A 25,647-nucleotide genomic window follows, 5' to 3' on the forward strand; every position below is an offset into this window, starting at 1 on the left:
ATAGGTTTTTACAGCAGTCCTCCTGTCATCTTGATGTGGTATAAGCCTGTGCCTTTCAAAAATAAGTTCATGTTTGAGGAAACTAACAATTCCTATTCCTAGGTAAGTGCCCATTTTTTTTCACCAAATATTATTGGCAGAGGTAAACAGCTTTTACAATGGAACAAATTTCTTCAGAAAAGTATTTAAAGTGCCTTGTTTTTCCAATCTCTGGATTTTTTTCATAAGGCATTTATGTCATTACATTTTTGTCATATTTTGTAACATTTATTTTTAGGTATCATATACTTTATAAATAGATACTAGCGAATTCAGTGTTCCTGTTATTTTAGATGAAGAGACAGGAAGACCCAGGGAGCACATTTCCTCTAAAATATTATGCCTAATTGATCAAATAAGTAATGAAGGAGCATGGGCCTTCAAAGATGATCCTAAAAATTTAGGGTACATGATGAATAATCTGGTATCCTCTTTAGATACTAAGATTACTTTGAATACAACAGTTTCATTTCGGGCTGGGGCTGTAACTCAGTGGTAGAGCACTTGCCTAGCAAGTGTGAAGCACTGAGTTGGATCCTCAGCACCACATAAAAATAAATAAATAAAATAAAGGTATTGTGTCCATTTACAACTAAATTTTTTTTAAAAAAACAGACTCATTTAGCATTTAAAAAAAATGAGTAAGAATGTACTAGCTTAAAAATATCAGTTGAGCTGGGCGTGTGGTTTAGTGAAAGCATGTGCTTGCTATGTGGGGAGTCCGTAGCACCAAAACAAAACCAAAACCTATCATTTGCAGTTGAAAACTTTAGAGGGAGGAGGATTATTAATATAGGAAATGGGAAAGCACTTCCTTTAAGAATAAAATTTTAGGCATTTGTATATGCTACCTAGATGTTACCATAGATTCTTGGGAAAGAATGTAGGGGGAACATATTTTGAAGGCTAAAAGAAGGCATTGAGAGTTTCATTTTTTTACCTGTCACAGACTATTGACTTATTCCCCTAGCCTAAAAAAGTGAAAATTTCCTTCTATGGAAACCCAAGAAGTACTGAGGGCTCCACCCTACACCAACTAAGCCTTGTATAGTACCCCTGCTTACCCTCTGGCACATAACTTCTTTAATGCTCTAAGGTCAGGATTTTCTAAACCTTTGATTCCTCCATCATTTCAAAAGCTTTACCACAAAAACCTCTGCTTTGCCTTTTTTATTGGTCCCCTCAAAAAAAACCTGAGAATTCAGATACACCTGTTAAGCTACTTGATGTTGTCTCACAGTTTACTAAAGGTCTGATCGTTTTTTTAAAAAAATATTTTTAGCTATAGATGGACACAATGTCTTTATTTTATTTTTTTTGTGTGGTGCTGAGAACTGAACTAGCATGCTTCATGCATGCTAGGCGAGTGATGTACCACTGAGCCACAACCCCAGCCCTGATTATTTTTTAAATGGTGCTGGGGCCTTACAGGAGTTAGGCTAGTGCTCTACCACTGAGCTACCTCCCAGCCCTCTCTTGCTGCATCTTGAGGTTTGCTGTTCTTCCTTTGGTAGTTTTAACCCTATCCACATACTATGTTTCATGTTGGAAATTATGTTTTTCATCTTTGGAAGGTTTATTTTTTAGAAAAATCTTTCATTTCACACTGTATCATGCTCATGGTTTACCTTCTTGAAAATATGGACTATATTTAAAATAGTTGTTTTAAGGTACTTGTATACTAATTATATTGTATGTGTCATTTCTAAATTTGTTTATATTTTCCTTCTGGTTACAGGTTTTATATTTCTGCTTGTTTTCATGCCTGCTAAGGTTTGATTGTCAAACATTACAGATATTACATTTTTGGATGCCAAAGAGTATGTGTGTGTGAGTGTGTGTGTGTGTGTGTGTGTGTGTGTGTGTTCTTTAAATATGTTTCACTTTCTTCTAAGATTAATAAGGTTACTTGGAAATAGTTTGATCCTTTGAACTGCACCATCCAAGCCGGGCATAGTGACACACACCTTTAATCCGAGAGGCTTGGGAAGCTGGAGCAGAAGGATCAAAAGTTCAAAGCCAGCCTCAGCAGTTTAGCAAGACTCTAAGCAACTAGCAAAACCCTTTCTCAAAATAAAAAATGAAAAGGGCTGGGGATATGGCTTAATGGTTAAGCACCCTGTGTCAATTCCGGGTACTCAAACCAAACCAAAACAAAACAAAAAAAACCTGTACCATCCAAACAGTGCCACTGTCTACATGTGACTATTTGAATCTGTGTTAATAAAATTAAATTTTAGTTCCTCAGTTATAGTATCCACATTTCACATACTGAAAGCCGCATGGAGCTAGTGGCTACCATATAGAACAATATAGATATAGAATATTTCCATCCCTACAGAAAGTTCTGTTGGATAGTGCTGTACAGTTGTTAGCTTTTATGATTTGCTTTTATTCTATATAATCTTTCGTCTAGGGTCATTTGGGCCCCATACTGAGCCAATACCTTTCCGAATATTCTACCTAATACCTCATATATTAGGAGGTCTTTCCATTCTGGTGGCAACATAAATCATTCCTGGTCCTGTGGAAGCTCTGGATTATTCTGCCTTTTCTTTTTAGGTAGCTCTTGCCCAGGCCTCACATGTTTCCTTCCCTACATGAACTAATCAGCACTCAGCTGAAGAATTGAGGTGAATCCTCTTCAGATCTCTACAGTTCTTTTCCATTCTGTATCTCTTGCCTCGCTACAAATTCTAACCACTCGGCCTCTCCAAACTCTAAACTCTGTCTTCTCAGTTCATTAAAATGACCACCGCACTCTCTTTGGGTTCCCTTCTCTTGTGCTACAGCCTGGAAATTCCAACTAATTTGCCCTAGAGGACTCACCTTATCTATTTTCTTTCTCTTAGTGATCACTCTCTTGCATGGCCTATTGCCCAAAATCTAAACACCACTATTTTGTGTTTTGTCTCTATTTTTAAATGGTTAAAGCGTGAGGATAAGTCTGGTTCTCGTTGCTCCACTATGACTGGAAGCAGAAGCTAACCAGCTCTCCACAGTTTGAGGCTCCATGTCACTAGTTATCCCCAACAGAAGTAATTTGCAATTCAACAGCTGCTACTAGCTGAGGGAATTATAAGTGCAAGACCAGAAGCAGATGAGGGTTTGCCATAGCACATGCTTAAAGAACATCAGTGATCTCATAGGGCTAGGGCAGGAGAGGAGAGGGCTAGAGGAGAGTGTTAACTAGTATGTTAGTTTTCTGTTGCTACAATTTGCCACAGACTTGGTGCTTTAAGCAATACAAATGTATTATTACATGGTTCTGAAGGTTAGAAATCCAACTTGGGTCTTACTGGGCTAAAATTAAGATGTCAGCAGGGCCATGTTCCTTCTGGAGGCTCTAGGGAAGGAAGAAGCTATATTCTTGACTTTTCAACTTCTGCAGGCTGCTCATGATTCCCTCGCTGTGGTCCTTGTCTATCTTCAAAGTCAACAAGTCCTTCTCACATTACATCACTCCAACACCCACATTCCTCCCTTCCTTATTCACTTATAAAGACTCCTGTATGGGCTGGGGACATAGCTCAGTTGGTAGAGTGCTTGCCTTGCAAGCACAAGGCCCTGGGTTCAAACCCCAGCACTGCAAAAAAGAAAAAAAAAAAAAAAAAGACTCCTGTGATTACATTGATACCACACAACTAACCCGGTGTTATCTTCCCACCTCTGGGTCAGTTGGTGTTTGGGGGCCATTGCTCTGCCTACCTTAGCCAGGGACTAGATACATAGAGAATTTGGCTTTTTGTCTGAGATGGGAAACAACTAGAGTATGCTGAGTGGAGATTGATGTGATCTGGCTTGTTTCAAAAGGCAAAACCAGATACTGTTAGAAAACTACACAGTGGGGAAGGATAGACCATGGTGTAAGTAGAAACAAGATCCATTGACAGATTGGACATGGAATATAAGATAAAGAAGAGTTAAAAATGACTCCACCAGCAAGGCCCAAGGTTTCCTGTCATCCCACATTCTCCTTAATATTCAATACTATCCACTTTTCTAGTCTTTACTACCATAATGGTAGTAAACTTGAATTTCTGATTCCTACTAAGTTTGATTCTTTCTTATGTATTCATAACACATTTGGGATTCCTCAATCTGTGAATTATGTCTTTATAGCCTTTGCCCATTTTTCTCTTGGGTTTTCTTTATTCTTGTTGATTTGTAGTACTTTCAGATATTCCAGCTATTATCCCTGTCATCTTTAGATAGCAAATATCTCCTTTTAATCTTTTTTCCCTTTTATGTATTTTTTTCACTGATTGGAAACTCTTAATTATGAGTAATCAAATCTATTTCCCCCTTATTGTTTGAGATTTTTAAGTCTTGTTCAAGAAATCCTTCTCCAAAATATTGAAAGAAAGAAGTCTTTCCCCACCCCAAGATGACAGATTGTTCTACCTTTTCTTCTGTTGCATTTTTAGTTCTACCATTCACATTCAGGTCTTTTCTACATTCGAACTTCACTTTTATATACAAGATAGGGATCCTGCTTTACTTTCACAGGATACTATGTGATTGCTTCATGGTCCACATGGGAAGCCAGTGTTCACAGTGCCAACATACCAAACTTAGTGTGCTCGACCTTAGTTGCTTTATAGTGTCTCCTGTAGCACATGTGAGGTTCATTATCATATGTAGGTCCAAGTTGCAGCTCTGTTGTGTTCTTTTGTTTATTTGTTTTTGCACCTGTATGAGATTGCTCTTTTTACTTCAATTTTGTAACATACCTTAATAATCTGGTAAGGCAACCCTCTTTGCTCTTTTTGTCTAAGTTGATTGAGTCTTCATGGATCTCTATTCTTCCATATACATTCAAGATTTCTTCCTGAACAGAAACCTGAATGCTGGGCCAAAGAAGCCCCCAGCACTTGTTCTTCATGTCCTCAGGACTCTGGGGAAGATAAATTGAAACTCACAGGGACAAATCTATCCTATTATTTGGTTCCTCCATAATCCCTCTATTAGAGTAAGCTTAATGTGCAAATTGATAATTATATAAGTTACCATTATTTTAGATTTATTTCAAATGTAATATGTTGTTTTATAAGGTTTTATTAGTGTTTTGTGAGTTTTTTTTCAATTTTGTATTTTGAAAATGTTTTTCATCCACAGAATTGTAACAAGAATAATAAGCTTCACAATTTTTTATCCTTTACCTCCTAGATTCAACAGTGAAAATTTTGCATATTTTCCTTTCTCTCTGTACTCACCTACTGCTAAACAATTTGAGAGCCAGTTGTAGATATGATCCTTCAACTTTATTTCTGCATGTAATTCCTAAGAATAAGAACATTCATTTATATAACCACAATACAATTATAACCTTCATGGTACTTAATATTGATATAATATTATTATCTAATAGGCCATCCATATCCAAATTTTATAATTATCCAAGTAATGGTCTTTATACTATAGTCCCCAATACATTCAAAATTACTCATTACATTTGGAAATCATGTATCTTTGACTTCCTTTAATCTAAACAATTTGTCAGCCTCTCTTTCATGACTTTGACATTTTTTAACACAAATGATTTTGTTGTGTAGAATGTCTTTCAACTTTGTCTCTCAATCTGATTTTTGTTATGATTAGATTCAAGTTACACTTTTTTCTCTTTTTCTTTTTGTTGTGCTGAGAAAAACCCAGGGCCTCATATATGCAGGCAAATGCTCTACCACTTAGCTACACTCCCAGCCTTAAGTTATTCATTTTTGACAGAAGTGTTTCCTCCTTAATTAGAGAGGAAACAATAATAGAATAAACTTAATTTTATTAACTTGAAAGTAGTGTTAGGTATTTCTTTGATGAGGAAGTAAAATTTATCTTCAAGTTCCAAATATAAGAAACAGGTATATCTACATTTTAGAACTTCATCAGAGATCTTTTTAAAATGTAGTTCAATTGCATTTGATTCCCAGCATGCCAAATCTGTACTACTTATATAATTGTTATAGTAACTACATTTGAGTAACTGATTTATTTACAATACTATAGCAAGCCCAGGACTCTGTTCTGTTATAAACACTGATACTCAATCACAAATATAGATTGACAGGGATGCAAGAGATTTCTTAGAAGATTAAAGTTGAAAATGAGTAGGAATTGATATGGAATTGTAAACTATCAACAGATAATACAGCAACTAAATATTGAAGAAATAATACATTCTAGAAAATGGATGTGTACTTTCACTCATAGCCACGGAGTCTGCTCCAGATCTCAGGGGGCTGCTTGAGCATCTTTGGTAGGTCACTGTTCTCCAGTAAGCACTGTACTTCTTCAGATCTTCACTGTGCCAGGAAACTTGTCCTCTCTGCCATCCTGGTCAACTCTGCCCAGCAAGTTCCTGCCCATCTTTCAAGGCCTGACTCTGACCTAGGCTCCCCTCCTTTGGGAGCCTCTCCAAGTCCTCCCTCCAGGTTGGGAGCTCATCTCTTAACAGATTAGGCATTCTTAACAAGTGCCATATCATTATTAGACATTGTGTTAGTCAGCTTTTTGTACTGTGACCAAAATATCTAAGAATAACAAATTTGAGGAATAAATATTTATTTTGGCTCATGGTTTCTGAGGATTCAGTCCATGGTAGGCAGACTTCATGGCTCTGGACCTGAGGTGGAGCAGAACAACATGGTAGAAAAGCCTGATGGAGGAAAGCTGCTCAGCACATGGCAGTCAGTAAGCAGAGAGAGAGAAAGAAGGGGAAAGGGGCCAGGAGGAGGTAGGGTATGCCCCAAATGACCTTCCTCCAACTAGGTCCCACCCCCAGTGATCCATTTGGCCATCAACGGATTAATCCACTAATGAGGTCAGAGTCCTTATGCCTAAAAGCCCAACATCTGGACCTTGCTGTGTTAGGGACCATGCACTTTGGTGTCACCATGACACTTTGGTGGATACTTCAAATCTAAACCATAACAGACATTTTTACTTTTTTTGCAGAACACCTAGCAGAGTGCTTGGCCTTTGGTGATTATTTCTTTAATGCTTTAATAATGAATTAAAAGTTGTTGCTCGAAAGAATGATAGACAAGACTAAGAGAAGCTCTATTATTTACTGAAAGGTGATAAACATAACATCAGGCAAATTCCTTTTTAAAAAGACTTTCAAGGGACTTTATAGACCTACAAACACTCCCAAAAAGAAAATGTAAATACTGAAAGGCAAAAGGCAATTTTACTTTATATTTATAGCATTACCATGATATTTCATCCAATCATTGCCATGAAGTTGTTGAAATTCCTATTGTATTCACTATTGTTACTTACATTTTTTTTTCAGTAATTAAATTGAAGAAACGTTTCCATTACTTAAAAAGGTATCTTCAAACAATCTTGATATTTGTTCAGCTGTCCCAATGGGATTTTCACTTAGTAAATCTGCTACTCAGGTATCTGCTATGCGAATGGATTCAAAAGTGGACAGACACTTAATGCAAGGCACTGAAAAAAGCAGGTTGGAACCAGTGACTCGGTTATTTCAAAACACCAAGAAAATAAGGTTAGAAGACACAAACCAAGAAAACTTTTCAAGAATTGAAGGACTTGGCCCAGGATCTCTTTCAGAGAAAGCCTTGGGTTCAGTGGTATATGTTAAAGAAAGTGATGGACTAGAAATTACAGATGTGGAATGAAGTATCTTACACATATTGCCAAAAAATCCAAAAACTGACTTTGATTTAGTGGAGGTATTGAATGAGAGCTGACGCTTATTGGGAAAATCTAACAAAATGAATGAAGACTGTTGTTTTATATTTTATTATTTATGAATCATCTTAAACTATATTTTTTGATGGTACAAAAACTGTGCAAGGTCCTGGGTTCCATCCCCAGTAACTAATACACACATACACGCACACACACACTCACACACACAGTTTGAACATGTTCTTGCACTGTAATATTTAATGACCATCTGTAATGCTCAACTGCAAAATCTCAATATTCATTTTTGAAAAAGAGGAAAAGGCATCTTCTTTGGGGAGAAAAATATTTTATAACAGACATGCTAAATGTATTTGTAGGGAATATATAAAGCAATTTGCAGTTCCTTTAGGGGAAAAAAAATCCTTCCAAAATTCAAGGCAGATTTCTCAGGGATTATATTCTATCCTTGTTAAAAACCAGAATATTTTAGTAACTGTTTGAATTGCAACAAAACTTTTTGCTATGTTTTTAATGACTTTCTTTAACAATTGTTGAGGGCGAAACACCCAAGTAATTCCACACCAGTATTTTATGCTATTTCTGTTGCACCATTTTGTATGTTGCATTTTCAATTTGGAATTTTGGCTTTAGGTTACTTTGCATTTCTGTTCTGTAAAAGATTCCTACAACCAACCAATTGATCTACAACCAACCAATAAATTATATAGCTTTAGAAGCATTTCACATTTAAAATTTTCCTTTTAAAACTTTCCTCCATGTGGAATTTATTTTAAAGTTGGAAAATAGTTCTTTCCAAATATCATAGTGTATCTTGCAGATGCTAACATGTTATAACACCAATATTTTGTATAAGAAAACAACTTAGCATTCAAATCTTATTTTACATATCAGTTATTGAAATATGTGGCAGTTTGAAACAGCAGTGTTGTCCCAAGTAATGTTAGATGAAATTAGAACCATTTTGTATCCATACCTATAGTGACCTGTATTTATATTATGAATGTTGTTTGTTTTTTGGTGCTGGGACTTGAACCCCGAGTCTCACAAAAACTAAGCACATGCTATACCATTGAGCTACACCCCTAGACTATTTTATATATGTTTTGAACATAGCCGGGGGTATAGCTCAATGGTAGAGTGCTTGCAAAGTCCTCGGTTCCATCCCCAGTAATTAACACACACACACACACACACACACACACACACACACACACACACAGTTGGAACATGTTCCTGTACTATAGTATTTAATACTATAGTAATGCCCAACTGCATAATCTCCTCAGTATTCATTAAAAAGAAAAAGGAAAAGGTAACTTCTCTGGGGGTAAAAATACCAGACAACTGCTAATGTATTTGTAGGGAATATTGAACCTAGAGTAAAAAAGAAGCAAAAATTGTCGAATGATATATAAATAAGTAAAACAATGCTTTTTATCACTTACAAAACATAATTCTTTGGAAAAGAAAAAAAAAATCCATTGTTCACCTGGCACTGACTTGGTGCTGGAGATATGGCAGTGGATGAAATAGCCACTGTCTTCATAGTGCTGTCTCTCTACCAGGATATCCAGAACATTATACAGAAATCACATAAGATAGGCCATGTGCCACGAAGAAAACTAAAGCCTTCAGAGAGATGTAACAGGAGGAGTAACACATAAACTCGATTTTACTTCTGGGAACTAGGAAGACTTCTCTGAGATAAGACATTTATATTATAATTTCTGCAGTTATGTGATTGTCCAGTGGATGATGACAGTGGTATCCCATTGGAGAGAAGAGGATACGGTCTGGTTAAAGTTCAGCAGAATGTAGTGATGATTTGCAAATGGGAAGAAGATTTCTAGTTTTTGTAAAAAAGAGAGAGGCAAGATGCATTGAGGTTTCCTGGGGGAACAGTGAGCTCAGGAGCATTGTTTTTGGACACACCCGGTTTCCAAGGTAGATATATGTATGGAAATAAAAATTAAAAATTTGAAGTTGCACACAACAATGGTATTTAAAGTCATGGGAATGAATGTGATTGCTTAAGGAGAACAGCTAGTGGGAAGATGAAGATGTGAGGAGCTCCAACATTTGGGGACTGATCAGAGCAGGGTCAAAAGGCACTGAGGGGCTGATAGTGAGACTGAAGGAAAACCAAGTTGATAATATAAAGGTTGCCCACAGGAGTCCTCCAGGTGGAGCCAGTCAACAGAAAGGTAAGATGAGGACCAAAAAGTCCATTGGATCTAGCAACATGAATGTCACCAGTGGTCTTAGCGAAAGCACTTGTGCTGGAATAAATGGGGCAGAAGCCATTCTGGAGTAGGTTGAACATGAAGTGAGGAAGTAGATATTGGATATATAGTGACTCTTCCAAGAAGCTTTGCTCTGAAACAGAGTAGACACATTGAAAGGTGGAGGGGAAATGAGGTCCCTAGAGGATTTGTGAAGCATGTTAGAGTATCATTGGAAAGTTTCCAGTGGAGAAGCTGAAGAAGTAGGAAAGGGGGGTAACAAAGCCAAGGGACAGAAATCTTAGTTCAGGGAGGAGAGAATGGGACTCTCTATAACTACCTCAAAGGAAAAGAAGAGGAAAATAAACTAGTTCAGAGAAATTAAATTTAGAGTGAAGCAATATAGAGAGTGACAATATTATGGGCCTTCTTTCAATAACTAGGAAAATTCCTACTGTAACTCGGAAAAAGAATCCATTCCTACATGCATAATATAAGACTTAGCCCTAGTCCTTTGTGGTATCAGCATCGCCAACTGTGAACACAGAATGCTGCTTACTCCAAGAGAGAAGTCTTGGTAGGTACCCTTTTAACTGAAGGAGGGACTGGTTTATGTGGAAGATAGAAAGAGATGGTCACAAATTCTTTGGGCTTCTCTCACCAAGAATTGGGGTTGTCATGAGTGGGATATACCATTAACATAGTCTGAACATGTTTGTGTCTTTCCACAAAGTCCAATTTATTGAATAGCAATAAATTCATAAGCTATATCACTTTCATTGGGATGAATTCACTGAAAATACTCATGGTACACTTGGTGTCACGAATGGAGCAGTTGCAAGTTCTTTTATTCCATCCCAATCTTAATTACTAATGTCTGTAGTGCTCAAGTCACACATCATATTTCACACAGTGACGCACATAGGTCACAGGCTAACAGCATTAAGGTGGCCACAGGTTTTCAGAGGCTGCAGTGAGTGCAAAGGCAGAGATCAGATGCAAAGGCAAAGAGTCATTGTAGGTGGTGAGATCAGGGTTTAAGGAACCAATTCTCAGAGTCGAGGCGAGAGTCCAGAAGGCAGGCACTTACAGTGTCAGCTTGAAGTGGGCCTTGTCTTGCCATGGGCAGGAGAAACACTGAACTGAAGCCTGGACACAGAGTCCAAAGCTCATTGATGTGACATTGTGGGCAAGACTCATGATTAGTGACCGGGTCAGAGGGCTGCCATTTTCAGTCTTGGGATACTCCTCCTTTTATGGGCCTTAGGGGGTTACATCTGCTGAGTATGATAAGCTCATGGGCCTGGTTTTTCTGATGTGCATTTGATTACCCATCCATTCATGTACTTTTGATTAAATAGATTCACAGGTGGTCATTTTTATTAGCATGATTATCAGTTTGTGCCTTATGATTGTGCTATGTAACTGGGGATTATTCTTTTCAAAAAGTTCTGTATGTCCAAAATCTGATTATTATCTTTTTGCCTGGACAAGTTGCCAAATCATTCTGCCTTGGCACTGACACTCAAATTGAAGTAGCTCAGCGCAAACTGTTGTTTTATAAAATAGAGTACCTAAGAGCTAGGCACTACTGTCCTACATAACATGGAGTAACTCAGAGCAGGGCACAGCCTGCTCTTCACAGGGGTCTGTCATCCCATCCCTTAACTCTGGGCTGACTTTCTGAAGTGCTGCCTCCAGGTGCTGAACTGAGCTGCTCCAACAGGTAGCCTGCACCAAGTGCCAGAGTGAATAGGGCCATCTTGGACCCCTGCCCCGCAGCTCAGCCACCCCTTGCTGAATGGAGCCACAAGGGTAAACCCAGGTGAAACCAGCTTGCCCACATAATTCTTAAAATAATAAGTCATTGTTTTAGGTCACGATGTTTCAGGCAGCTTAGCGCACTGCAATAACTAACAAATTATTATCGTGGCTGTTGAGAGAATTTCCCCTCTGGCTTGGCCGCAAGGACTTTCTTGCCAACAACAGGACACTCCAGTGATCCACTCAGTCCAACTTATTACCATCTCTGTGTTGCAAATGCCAAAGTTTATTCCTTTAAATGCAATGTCTTTTCAAAACTGATTTGAATTTCACCTTTTGAGTACCTGCCAGCTAGACTGAGTCCACGCAGTCAGTAAAGAGTACTTGCTGGTACTCCTGCCGCTGTGACCTGAGTGCTTTGGGTTTCTGGGGACTCCCTCTAACAAGCCTACGAAATACCCCGCCCACCTGGCACACCTGCCTCTCCTACCTTCGCCCCAGGGCGGCCGTTATCTCTGTGCTGTCACACGGGGAACTGCCATCTGAGCTGGAGCTTTATAACTTTCGATACTTTTATTCAAACGTGGCCCGCGACTCTGTCTCAGATTTGGTTTTGCGTTAGTTGGCACGTCCGGAGGGAGCCTTCGGAACCCCGGCCCCGCGACCTCCCAGGCAAGGCGGAGGCCGGGTGCGCTCCGGGAGTGGCCACGCCTCCTCTGACCCTGGGGGGCGGTGCGGGGCACCGCCTCCGTTCGTGGGCGGGGCTTGAGGGGGTGGAACCTGTTCGCGTGCGCAGCCGCTGAGCGCTCCGGGTCGGACACGTTCTTCTCCGGCCCTGCTCCGCCGGAGTGGGAGGTGCCGCCCGAGGCAGCCGGTGAGTGAAGCCGGAAGCGGGTCTGACGGAACGCCGCGCGTGGTGGCGGGCTGCGGCGGGCCCGGCTGGGCGCTCGGGGCTCTTCGGGCGGCGGGTAAGGAAAAGGAATCCCGAGACGGGTTCTGCGTGCGCGCCGCCTCGGGCCTTCTGCGGCTGGGGCTGAAGGGTTTGCAGTGCACCCTCAGCGCTTAGGACGACCTGATTGCCCTGAGTGTCAGGTGGCAAGGTGGTAGCCGTGGTAAGGGGTTATGATTAGCTGGGATTGTGCCATTTTTATTTTTTTAATCTGTTTTCTGTTTGGTGGTGGGAAAGCATGTTCGGTAGTGCACAGTGACAACGAAGTGTCCCGCATAACATGGACGTAAGAGTGTCTTCTGAGGAAAAACTGTACAACTGGTAATTACAGGGTGAAAGTAGATACGCAAAGTGAATTTTAAAAAATTTTACTAGTCCTTCATAATCTTAGCTATATCCTGATAACTAAGGAAAGACTGTCATTTAGTCCTGATCTGTCTAGTCTGAATCTGTCTGCCACAGAGCGTAGAGCAAAAGAGAGGCACACCTGTCCCGCTGAATCCAAAGCTCCCCTAGGAGTAAACAGTAACCTGGCTTAAGAGTAAGATCCTTCCTGGACGCAGGAATTGAGGTGGTTTCCTCAGGACTTATCCCATCCGATATTGAAATCATATCATATAACTCCGTCTTTTTGTTCTGATGTGTATTCACCAAGCGAAGTTACCTGGAATCCTATAGCAAGTAGTTGGGCGGGCCTAGAGGAATCTCTCTGGTGGATAGTTTATGGTTCTTTCTGTAAATCAGCAAATTCACATTCAGGTTTTCTTGGACATAACTTTCTACTTTTTCTCTGTATGAGTCTTGTCATCCTCTTTAGGGCCCAGTTATAATGTTACATCCTCACTAAGGCCTAGAATAGTTTGTTACATAGGCATTCAACCTAACACCTTAATCTTTTTTTAAGGAGGTGTACTCTAACAACCCTATTTAAAACTGAAACCTAATGATTCTTGCATACACATTTCCAATCTTCCCTTTCCAGCTCAACTTTTTCTTTGTCCTACAGACCTTACCACCTTTATTTGGCTTACTGATAAATCCCAAGTGGTAACTCATAAAGTTGATGAAGAGTGTGTCAAATTAATACCTTTGTTGGGTTGTGTTTCATTCATGATATATACTTAGGCCTTGATGGATGGAGAGTTTGGGCATTATTAAAATAACATAAATTAGAGCTGGGGCTGTAGCTCGGTGGTAGAGCACTTTCCTTGCATGGGTAAGGCACTGGGTTCGATCCTCAGCTCCACGTAAAAATAAGTAAATAAAGATGGTGTTCATCTACAACTAAAAAAAAATTTTTAAATACATAAATTAGATCAATTCATGATCCATACATTGGATCAACACATGAATCAGATCAGTTCTGGAACCCTAGCAAGATACTGTTTTTGGCCAATATTTTGTGGATTATAGTTAATTTTCAAGGTAAATGCCACTTTATTGCATCTTAGTTAGGAGTCCTTGTACACTTGAGAGAATACATGTTTTATGGCTCAAACTGTATTAGCAGAAAAACAGACATGGAAAGGAAGGAACACTATAACAGTTAACATTTCCACATAGTTCATATTGGCCAGACAGGAATGGTTTATGTATAACAACATTTAATTCTCTCAACCATTCTCTGAAGTCTGAGTCAGTTGAAGCATCCAGAAATTAAACTACTTTTAGGGTTATTCAGTAAGTAAGCAGCAGAGCCAGGATTAAAATTTAAGTTCTTAACTACTTTGCTATCCTGCCACATTCTGCATATGCTAAAAAGAGTATGTCATAAGCTCTTTCAGAATCTGCACTTCCACAAACACTTTCTAGCTTATTAATGTCCAACACACCATCAACATATTTGTCACTGTTTCTCCCTTGGGTCCCAAGGAAGGAGGATCCCTTCTGCTCCTTCTGAACTCTGGATCCCAGCACCACCACCTTCTCAGGGAGCTCCCTTCACCAATGTTACCCTCTTTTCCCGATTGTCCTACCAGCAGCATCTAAATATGTTCAGGTCTCTTGCATCTTAATTTATCTCTTAACTCCACATTCCTTCTAACTATTGTCCTAGCTTTTCCATTTTGCAACTGGAGTATATTCATTGTATCACTGTGGGCCTCCCAGTCACTCAGCATATCTGGTTCTTGCCAGGATCACTAATAACTTTCTTTTTTTTTTTTAATTTTTTTTTTAGTTGTGGGTGGACCTTTTTAAAATTTATTTATTTACATGCGGTGCTGAGGATCGAACCCAGTGCTTTACACATGCTAGGCAAGCGCTCTACCACTTAACTACAACCCCAGCCCACTAATAACTTTCTTAATTATGATCCATTTTCAGCATCTTACTTCCTTGAAACTTCCAAAATGCCCTATTTTAAATTCTTCCTCTCATTCTCAGTTTTCTTTGGGAGCTCTCCCTCCCTTCTCTTCATATCCCTTAAATGTTGCTGCTCTTTAGGGTTGTGTTGAAGGCTCTGGGTCTGCTCACAGAACCCTCCTGGGACAGTCTAACTGCTCTTTCTGTCCCTAGTCTAACCTTTCTTTAATCTATGCACAACCCTGCAGAGATAGTTTTGTGTAACTCAACATCCTGCTTAAAACATATCAGTAGATCCTAGCTGCCTTCAGAGAGAATCCAAATGTTTTAGGATTACATGAACTTGTCTCCTCCTTTCTGTCTCCTTACTACCTTGTGCCTCGTAGGCACTCCGTAAATATTTGTTGAATGAATACGAGACTTTATCAAACTCAAAAGAACCAAAAACAAGGAGATTAGCCAAAGAAATGCAATCCAAGTGCAAAGACTCCCTAGGACAGTAGAGCCATGGCATCAGTGGAGCCAGAATACTGGTAGTTAACTGTATCTTAGGAGGGAGTCCCCAAAACATGCCTTACTAGTCAATGACTGATAGTTTCAGTCTTTGCATATGCCTGGCACATGCTGCCCCCATCAACCTAGTAAACCATCAGATTTCAACACTGTTCAAGTATCCCTTCATCTATTAAACCTCTCTAGATCTTTCTTAGAGGAATGTATAAACTGGTTATCTTTTCTATAGCACAGGTATGAAATATAACAAGAATTATAAAAATGCAAAGACTCTTTAATGTGGGAATTAAATTTCCAGGACATTACTTAACTGAGGAATTTGAGTTACCTTAATAACCAGTTCTATTCCTAGTTCTTCATCTTGAAGGAAATTTACAGACATTCAAAGAAACAAAATTGCAATAGAGTGGTTAAGACGATAAGTCGTCAAAATACTTTATTTTCATGGCTAGTATTTTCAACCTTTTGTCACCTAATACTTGACTAACACTTTTGACATCAACGAGTTGTCCAAATAATAAATTTGTTCATAGCCTTTCCATGTAATCCTGCATACTCCGATTGCCCTCTTCCTGTGACTTCAGGGGATTCATACTAATTTAATATTGATCTAAATAAAAGTTACACTGGCAGTAAATCATATATTCCAAGTTCAAATAGGAATTATTTTATAACTTTGTAAAGGCATAATTACAACTTTCCATAGAGATGTTCACAAATGCATTGTTGATAACACAGAAAAACTAGAAAAAAAAAAAAAAACTAATGTAGACTAACAAACTGAGCAAACTGGTTGTTTTGTTTTGTTTTGTTGTTATGGTACTGGTAAGTGAACCTCAGGCTTCACATATGCTAGCAAAAGCCCTTTTAAATTTTATTTTGAGGCAGGGTTTTGATAAATTATACATTTTGCCTGGCCTTGAACTTGTGAACTGATATATTTAACAATGAAATATTACACAGTCATTAAAGCTGATGTTAAAATAGGTTTAATGTTGAAAGAGAAGCAGGCATAGTGACGTACACCTGTAGTTACAGCTACTTGGGAGGCTGAGGCAGGAAGGTCACTTGAGCTCAGGAGTTTGAGGCCAGCCTGGGCAACATATAAAATGGGTTGTTTATACCAAAATATTAAGTATGATTCTCTTCAGTGGTGGGATTATGTATTCTTTTATTGTCTTTTTTGCTTACCTGTTATGTTTTTCAATGAACATGCATTATGAATTCAAAATAATTTGTTTGGCTTTAAGATATGTAATGTATTTGCTGCATTCTTTTTGTTTGAAAAATCTGTGCCTTCATTTCAACTGAAATTATTTGAATTTTATCTTCATTTTAAAAATTACTGTTATAGAGCTGCTAAACACTAATGATAAAGCTAACAGGCAAGAAAAGCAATTGGACTGGACACCTAGTTAAGTTTGAATCAAATAACCAATCGTTGATAACTAGAAAATAGAATTTAATTTTCCTTTTTTTATTGAATTAATTTGTCTTCCATTTTTAGAAGCATGCTGATTCCATTTTCAGTGAAGAATTGCTTCCAGTTACTTTGCAACCACAAGGTTCCAGCAGCAGGCTTTAAAAACACTACAAAAGGTGGACTCATATTACAGTCTATTTCCAATGATGTATATCAAAATCTGGCTGTAGAAGACTGGATCCATGACCATGTAAATCTAGAAGGCAAGCCAATTCTTTTCTTTTGGAAAAATTCTCCCTGTGTTGTAATTGGTAGGCATCAGAATCCTTGGCAAGAATGTAACCTGAATCTGTTGAGAAAAGAAGGTATAAAACTGGCTAGGAGAAGAAGTGGAGGAGGAACTGTTTACCATGATATGGGTAATATCAATTTGACTTTCTTTACAACCAAAAAAAAGTATGATAGAATGGAAAATCTGAAATTAATTGTGAGAGCACTGAATGCTGTCCAACCCAAGTTGGATGTACAGGTTACCAAAAGATTTGACCTTTTACTTGATGGACAGTTTAAAATCTCAGGAACAGCCTCAAAGATTGGCCGAACTACTGCTTATCACCATTGCACCTTATTATGTAGTACTGATGGAACCTCTTTGTCCTCTTCACTAAAGAGCCCTTACCAGGGGATCAGGAGCAATGCCACTACTAGCATACCTTCTTTAGTGAAAAATCTTTTGGAGAAAGATCCCACTCTGACCTGTGAAGTACTGATGAATGCTATTGCTACAGAGTATGCTGCTTTCCATCAAATTGAGAATCACATTAACCTAATAAACCCAACAGACGAAACACTGTTTCCTGGAATAAATAGCAAAGCCAAAGAACTACAAACTTGGGAATGGATATATGGCAAAACGCCAAAGTTTAGTATAAACACTACTTTGAATGTGTTACATGAACAGTCACATTTGGAAATTAAAGTATTCATAGATATAAAGAATGGAAGAATAGAAATTTGCAATATTGAAGCACCAGATCATTGGTTACCATTGGAAATATGTGACAAATTAAATTCAAGTTTTATTGGCAGCAAGTTTTGCCCAACTGAAACTATCATGTTAACAAACATATTACTTAGAACAAGCCCAGAAAATCAAGAACTACACAGTAAATGGAATATTCTCTGTGAAAAAATTAAAGGAATAATGTGACTCCAAGTAACTTTCTTTGTATTATCAGTTTCAAAGAGTAAATAAAACTTTTAAATGCATTGTATGTCTGAAAAAGCAAAGAGCTGAGCATAGTGGCATCTGCTTGTAATCCCAGCAGGCTGAGGTGGGAGGGTCACCAAAGTCCAGTAGTTTAGTGGACAACAGTGAGGACCCTGTCTTGGGGGAAAAATGTCTAGTCTCTTTCAGTAACTTCTCATTTGAAATTGTTTATTACCTGTCCTTGTCCATTTTCTCTTTTGATGTCTAGAATACTGGTTCTTTCTTCATTGATTTTAGTTCCTGGCACCACATGAATATTTCAGCTCCTTCACTTCTTACTGCCTTGGAAGTAGTAGACAATCCAACTTCACAATTGCTTGCTTTTCATGCCTCTAAGGAATATAACTGGTTTCTTGCCACCTCATATCATAAACTCAATTCATTTAGGTGTATTATCTTGTCTTTCCATTTTCTCTCACTAAATGAAACCCATTGCATTTTTCTCAGCATTTGACTTTAATCTCTACCTTCATTTCCCTCCCTCACCAAGCCTGAATTATCTCAAGAATACTGCACTTGCTTACCAGTGTTTTCATTTGCTTTCCTCCCTTGACCTACCATAGCCACTTAAAAAAAAGTCCAATCGATTTTCTACTTCTGTACCTAGATGACAAACAATCCAGGGGGTAAAAATCTTATAATCCTGCAGATTTGCCCAACTTCATATTTACAGTTTTTAACTTAACACATCTTTCTGTTGATATCAGATCCATCTCCTCTTTGGTGGACTTCCTCTCGTTCTTGCTTTTTGAAGTACCGGTGATTGAATCTTTGGCTTCACACATGGTAGGCAAGCACTCTTATCTCTGAGCTACATGTCCAGCCATTTTTATTTTATTTTATTTTTTTTTAATTTTTATTTTGAGACAGGGTCTGGCTAAATTGCTGAAGCTGGCTTCTAACTTGTGACCCTCCTGCCTCAGCCTCACAAGTAGCTGGGATTAGAAGCATGCGCCACTATGCCCAGCATTCCTCTCATTCTTCAGGCATCTTATTACTAAAGGTTACAATGCTCACAAGCTCCAGAATTCAACCTTGATTCATAATTTCTTGAGAGTTGAAGGCTTCAGAAATGAACCCTTTAGCCTCCAGGTTCTCTCTCTTTTCTTTCAGTCTCAGGGGAGGAAATGCCTCCCTTTCTTTAAGCATAACCTCTCTGATTATACTCTGAATTTTGTCCTCTCCTGCTTGTGTTTGGGCCTTGCACCATTATATCTTCTTTATCTAGAAATTTGTTTTCCCACTTTCACTGGATCCTAAACCAGAATGACCGAACATGTCTCCTCTTCCCAAAACTCTTCCTGCTCAAGATGGTTGTGAAAAGATTCTCAATCTTTTCATTATCGAATTCTTCAGAGTATCATCCCTGTTGACCATTTCCTGTCTTTCCAGTTGATTAATTCTCATACTCCTTTTATTTCTAAAACATTTACTATGGGTTAGTATTGAATGCATACTGTGTGACAAGCACTATGCTAGATATTGGATCTCATAGGGTGTTAAAAAGACATGGTCACTGACCTCAGGAATTGGTAGTTTAGTGCCTTTCAGACATTTAAAAATCAGTAAAATCAAAGTAAAAATATATTTTACATTGTGCCTTAACACATTTATGAATAACTAATAAGCTTAACAATACTATGCTTGTTCTTCACTATTTACTTCTCTGATATTTTCCATTTTTATCTTTTAAAAATTGGTCTTTTGGGGTGGGGGGGATACTGTGGATTGAACCCAAGGGCACTTAAGCACTGAGCCATATCCCCAGCCCTTTTTATTCTTTATTGATCTTATCACCCATTAATATATCAAGACCTGAGTTTTAAAATCTCTGGCTTAGGAAAACAAGATAAGCCAGTACATAATTACAAGATGAGAAATGCTATTGGGGAAAGCTGAGATAGTGATAATGGGCAATAATAGGGGTGACCTAGGTAGAACTATCAGGAAGATGACATTTAAACACATGAAAAAGAAGAAAGCCATGCAAAGTGGGTGGGTGGGAGGGGAGAAGAAGAATCCAGGATATGACAGTTACTGCTATGTAACAAACCATTCTAAAACTTGGTGATTTAAAACAATCATTTTGTTCACAAATATACAATTTGAATAGGGCTTTGGTAGGGATAGCTTATTTGATCCAAAAGCATTAATTAGAAGAACTTAACTGGAGCCAAGACTATATCTTCTTCCAAGAGAGCTTATTCATATGGCTGGTAAAGTGGAGCTGGTAGTAGGCTGGGAGCTCTTCTGGGACTGAACTGAGGGCTTCAGTTCCTCTCTGCTGGGACTGCCTGGAGTTCCTTACAAGCTAGTGGCTGCATTCTTGGAACAAGGGACCAAAGAAGCAGGGCAGAACCTATTTTCTTTTATGACAGCCTTGGAAGTAATACAGTATCACTTCTAGGGTCTTCAGCACATATTCAAGGAGAGGGTACATAGGTACTCATCTTTGTGGAAGGAATTTCAAAATCATAAGAGATTTTATTGGCAAGTACAATTTGCCACCCACAACAGCATACGGGAAGACCCTAAAGCAGCAAAGAGCTGGGCTTCTTGACAGTCAAACAAGGGGGAGAATCAGGCAAGATGAAGTTGGAGATGGGCAGAGACCAGATTATGTAGAGACTGATAGCCACAGAACTTGGTCTTAAGTTCAGTAAGTTTTCATAAAGATTACTCTGCTGTTCTGTGGAGAATGGATTGGAACGAAGCAAGATTGGGAACAGCCAGTAGTTGGAGGCTACTGCTGGGGTACAGGCTAGTGCCTAGGAAAGAAGAGAACAGTGTTAGTTCCTTGTTAAAAATTAGGGATAAGTGACCCCTGTTTTCAGGACATGACTTAATTTTGGCTCTTTTAAAAAGGAAATAATGAGGCAATATTAATTTTCTAGGGCTACTATAACACAGATTGGGTGACTCCAAGTTCAAGATAAGGTGCCAGCAGGTTTCGTGTCTTTTAAGACCTCCCCTTGGCTTGAAGATATCCACCTGGTGTCCTCATGGCTTTCTTCTGTGTGCATGCATATCTGTGACCAAATTTTCTCCTCTTAGGACCTAGTCATATGGATTAAGGCCCACCTTAAACACTTCATTTTAATTTACCTCTTTAAAGACCTGATCTTTAAATATGGCTACATTTTTTTAGATGAGGAAGAGCAGGTGTGGATGCAGGGTTCTCCCTATAACTGGTTATCTCAAAGGGGATGGCCTAGTGAAGATTTTACTTTTTAATTTCACAAATATGATTTGTGCAGGCATGGGTGTAAGACCTAGGCTCTGCCAGTCAGAGGCACCAGCTCCAAACTTTGATTTGGAAACTAGTGATGCAGAGAACCCCAGATGGGTGAAAACCCTTAAGACAGTAGTCCAGGAGCCTGACTTTCTAGGGTAGCAAAGGCAGTAAGTCTGGCAATGGGGATGCCAGTAATGGAAGTGCTGTAGTCTTCCATATCCAGCCCTTGCCACAGGGTGACAAGATTAGTTCTGGGTTATAATTCTTCACTGCAAAGCTTCCATGTTTCAGTCTATATCTCTCGTGATGATTTGAGCTACCTACTATCCTTTTAATGACCCCCCTCCCCCTCACACACACTCCCTGCTTACATCAAGTAGTAGCAATTTTTATTGTTCTTTACTAAGAAAACTTACTGGTACAGTCACTCCAGGAGAGTATGGGTTGAAGAAAAGAGGATTTATTGATTTTAGAGGAACTCTAGTGTTTTTGTTTTGCTTTGTTAGTTCTTAGGGTCAAACCCAGGGCTTGAACATGATAGCACACACTCTTACACTGAGCTAGCATCCCTGACTCCAACTGTACTGTTAAAACGTGGAGGAGACATGCATGTTTCCCAGAAGCTGAATTTCAAGAAGGGAAGGGCCAACTGCGTCACATGCTCCCATAAGGTCAAGTAATAAAGTAATATGAAGGTTAGAAAGTGCTGATTAGATATGGTGGTATGGAGGTCACTATCAAGCTTAACAAAAGCAATTTCATGGAGTGAGTTGAAGTGTGAACAGGTGGTGAGCAAATGGGAAGGAACTGTTCAGAGAAAAACCTTTTAAGAAGTTGGTTCATGGGGCTGGGGAGATAGCTCAGTTGATAAAGTGCTTGACTTACAAGTACAGGGCTCTGGGTTCGATCCCCAGCCCCCCCCCCCCCAAAAAAAAAAAGAGAAGTTGGTTCATAATAACAAAAAGTAGGGCAGCACCATCGCTGGGGATGTACATACTGGCAGGAGAGAGCAGTGAGTGTTGCTCAGAGAGCCAGCTACTCAGTGAGGCTAAAGGTCAGATCAGGGTCACTGCTGAGAATCAGGCCAACTTTCTTACGTATGGAATGTTAACCTTTTTTCTATGTGTTGTCAGTTTGACCTCATGTTTTCAAACTTCATTTATAGTTCCTTCTGCTTTAATACATGATCTGATCTTTTGCTCTTTGACAATTCCTGGGTTTTGTGTTATGCTTATATATTTAGTAGGGGTTTTTAAAAACACTTGGGTTTTCCATTTAATTAGTTCTTTCATTCATTTAGATTTAAGTAGAATTATTTAAATAGCACAAGACAGATATCTAATATTTTTTCCAGCCACTAAACTGAAATGACATGTTTATTCCATATAAAATACCCATACATACAGATTTACTTTGTTTCTAAGTTCTCTATTCTATCCCACTGTTTAGCCATCCTTATGCCCATACATGTTTAAAGAATTATTATAGTTATGTGACTTGTCAAGCAAGTCTCCTAGTGCTAGTCTTCTTTGTCATGTAATTTATGAATCAATTTAAGGAGAGCGTAATTTCTTTCCAGGCTTCCGAGTTTTCTCTTAACGTCTTTCCATAAATAACTTGTAGTTCTTCCTTCAGTTCTTGTACATTCCTTAATATATTTAAGGTTGCACCTGGTAGCCTTCTAGTGTTCTAATTTGATCTGGGGACTCCACATATTTAGAATAATGGGAAGCACTGTGTAAACTAATATTCTCTCAGCCAGGATTCCTTTTTTCCCCCTCCCATGCTGGGATTGAACCCAGGGCCCACTGAGCTACACCCTCTGCCTTTAGAAGGGAGTCTTACAGGCACTGAATAAAAAATAATTTAGAGGGTTCCTGATTCTCTACAGTGACATATCCATGTGTCTAGAAATCAGATTTTAATACGAAGGTAAAGATGTTCTCACCCAGATGTACCACTTCTATAGTGAGGAGTACTCCCAAGATAAGCTAAGATATGCTGAAAGAAACTTCTGATCAGGTCTAATACTACTCCAAGTGTTCTTATACCCTGAATTGGAGTCTAAATTTTTTAGGTTTAGCATTATTAGCTCCCAAACATGAAAGCATCAAAGAGAAGTATCAGGAACCTTTCTGGCCTTTTATATCAACTCAATCATGTACCTGCTGGCCCATGAAAGCAAGCCAAACCTAATGTCTGAGGCTGCCCAGGACAGCCCATGGTCTCCACCTGGCTTTGTCCCTCCATGCTATGAATATTCTTGTTCATAGTCTTTGTTCCTTTCTGCTTGGATATTCTCCAGATGTTTATATGTGCACTCTCCAGTACCAAATCCTGGGGTACTTGTTTTCCTCTGCCTTAGTTTGTTCTTTAACTTGTTCACTGTCCACTGCCTCTAGCATACGTTCTTCTTGGAACCATGGAACCTAGTCTGTCCCCAACCAATCAGTCGCCTGGCATCTGGATGGATGAGCTTATCCAGCACAGTTGACTAAGTATAAGGCTTTATAAAGGTGTCAGCCAAAGTGAATGAGGTGCAACATGCACCAGGATGACTAAATACGTTGATTTGCCTTCATGAGCTAGGTAACAGGAGACCACCGAGTGTTGGTGACTGTCTGCCGAAGACAATTTTTTAAAATTTTAACAGTTAACACTGTGCTTTTGTTTGTTCTATTTTGCCGGGGAGGAGGGGTGGACACTGGGGATTGAACCCAGGGCCTTACATGTGCTAAGCATGCACTCTGCCTTGGAGCTCACCCCTAGTCATGCTGTTTTTTGTGGTTACTACCCCCCCACACACCCCAAGCCCACCTGTCTCTTAAGACCACTCTAAACTATGATTTTCCCTCTTGAACTCTAAACTACCAGGGGCAAGATTAACATCCAGCTCACATCCTAACATACTCATTATCTGTTGATTTATCCAACAGCCAGAGAAAAAGCTGGCAAAATCTTAAACCAGCTCTATGATTATATAAAAAGAAACACTGTAGACCTATTGAGTAACAATTTAACTAAATAACTGATTGTTCCTACAGCTGAACAAAGAATCCATAAGGAGTAGAAATGTAAAAGTTTATTGTTAATCCATTCATTATAAAAAAGGTCTGTTCATAGTAAAATAATAATAATGATAAAAATCCAGTATTTACTTGCTGTGGTTTAAATGTGTTCCCCAGAAGCTCATGTGTAGGAGCCATGGTCCCCAGTGCAGCAGTGTTGGGGTGGGATCTTGGGCTGATAGGGTCACGAGGGCAGAGCCTCAGGAGTGGCTCTCTTATAAAGGCGAGCTCGCTCTGGCGTGCTTGCTTGGTCTTGCCGTGTGATGCCGTCCTCCACATGCAGAAAGGTCCTTACCAGGTGCCAGCACCATGCTCTTAAGACTTCTCAGCCTCCACACCAAGAGCTAAACAAACCTCTCTTCTTTATAAATTATCCAGCCTGTGGTATTCAGATAGACCAATAGGAAGTGGACTAGGATGTCACTTATAGTAAAAATATATACATTGGGCCACTATCCTTCATATTTTTTTTGTATGCTTGTTATGAAAAATGTCCACTGTTGTTTCATGACATGGTCTTAGGTCAAAATCATGGTATCCAAGGGGAAAACGACCCTAGGAAGAAAAAAAAAAGTGTGTGAGTATATATATATATATATTATATATATTTAAAAGTTATATACAAAAAAGTATATATATATTTAAAAGTTACATACGAAAACAGCACTACACACCACCAAGCACTAACTGATAAAATTATGTCCTACCTGCAGTTTCTTTTTTCTTTTCTTTTTTTTTTTTGTATCAGGAATTGAACCCAGGGGCGCTTAACTACTGAGCCACAACCCCAGCCCTTTTTATATTTTATTTAGAGACAGGATCTCGCTAAGTTGCTGAGGCTGGGCTTGAACTTGCCAACCTCCTGCCTCAGCCTTCCAAGCTGTTGGGATTATAAGCGTTCACCACTACACCTGGCTTCCTACCTGCAGTTTCTTAAAATAATCAAGTCCCCTTCCGATCTTAATCATCCATCCATTGTTGAACCTATTGAAATTAATATACAGTATTATATTCAATGCATTAAAGTCAGACAATTACTAAAGCTGTATTGTGTTAAGTATGAGCAAAATTTCCCTCTAACCAAGAAAACCACTTCCTTCAGTGACATGAGTCAAATCTAACCTGGGGTTAATCATGTGCCCCATTTACAGTGAAACAAAAGGATCACAGAAACAATTAGCTG

The 25,647-nt window shown here is 39.0% G+C and overlaps 3 protein-coding genes across 9 annotated transcripts in view; 2 read left to right on the forward strand and 1 right to left on the reverse strand.

The window, feature by feature from the left end:
* On the forward strand, positions 1-18,326 carry LIPT1 (lipoyltransferase 1). 3 transcript variants are annotated; one of them, XM_079111341.1, is made up of 2 exons: positions 1-102; positions 16,976-18,326. In XM_079111341.1, the coding sequence occupies exon 2, from the start codon at positions 16,980-16,982 to the stop codon at positions 18,099-18,101; it is 1,122 nt and encodes a 373-aa protein (XP_078967467.1). In that variant the 5' UTR covers positions 1-102; positions 16,976-16,979; the 3' UTR covers positions 18,102-18,326. The 3 variants fall into 3 exon arrangements, with proteins under 3 accessions (XP_078967467.1, XP_078967468.1, XP_078967466.1); XM_079111342.1 differs by lacking the exon at positions 1-102 and adding an exon at positions 12,512-12,576; XM_079111340.1 differs by lacking the exon at positions 1-102 and adding an exon at positions 12,553-12,670.
* Positions 4-12,403, forward strand: LOC306644404 (uncharacterized protein C2orf15). Of its 2 annotated transcripts, XM_079111357.1 has the most exons (3): positions 12-102; positions 1,778-1,859; positions 7,331-12,403. In XM_079111357.1, exon 3 carries the CDS (start codon positions 7,407-7,409, stop codon positions 7,680-7,682), a length of 276 nt encoding a protein of 91 aa, XP_078967483.1. In that variant the 5' UTR covers positions 12-102; positions 1,778-1,859; positions 7,331-7,406; the 3' UTR covers positions 7,683-12,403. The 2 variants fall into 2 exon arrangements, with proteins under 2 accessions (XP_078967482.1, XP_078967483.1); XM_079111356.1 differs by lacking the exon at positions 1,778-1,859 and having other exon boundaries at positions 4-102.
* MITD1 (microtubule interacting and trafficking domain containing 1) overlaps positions 17,105-25,647 on the reverse strand; it is an 18,171-nt gene continuing 9,628 nt past the window's right edge. For 3 of the 4 annotated variants that reach the window (XM_079111347.1, XM_079111345.1, XM_079111346.1), the window contains 2 exons: positions 25,388-25,448; positions 24,464-25,019 (listed from right to left, as the gene is read on the reverse strand). In XM_079111347.1, coding sequence (XP_078967473.1) covers positions 25,425-25,448 — 24 coding nt within the window. In that variant the 3' untranslated portion in view covers positions 24,464-25,019; positions 25,388-25,424. Of the gene's footprint in view, positions 17,241-24,463; positions 25,020-25,387; positions 25,449-25,647 lie in introns of those variants that run through there. The other variant, XR_013759366.1, reaches the window with a different exon arrangement.

Source organism: Sciurus vulgaris, assembly GCF_902686455.1.
Source record: "Sciurus vulgaris genome assembly, chromosome: 14".
NCBI lineage: Eukaryota > Metazoa > Chordata > Mammalia > Rodentia > Sciuridae > Sciurus > Sciurus vulgaris.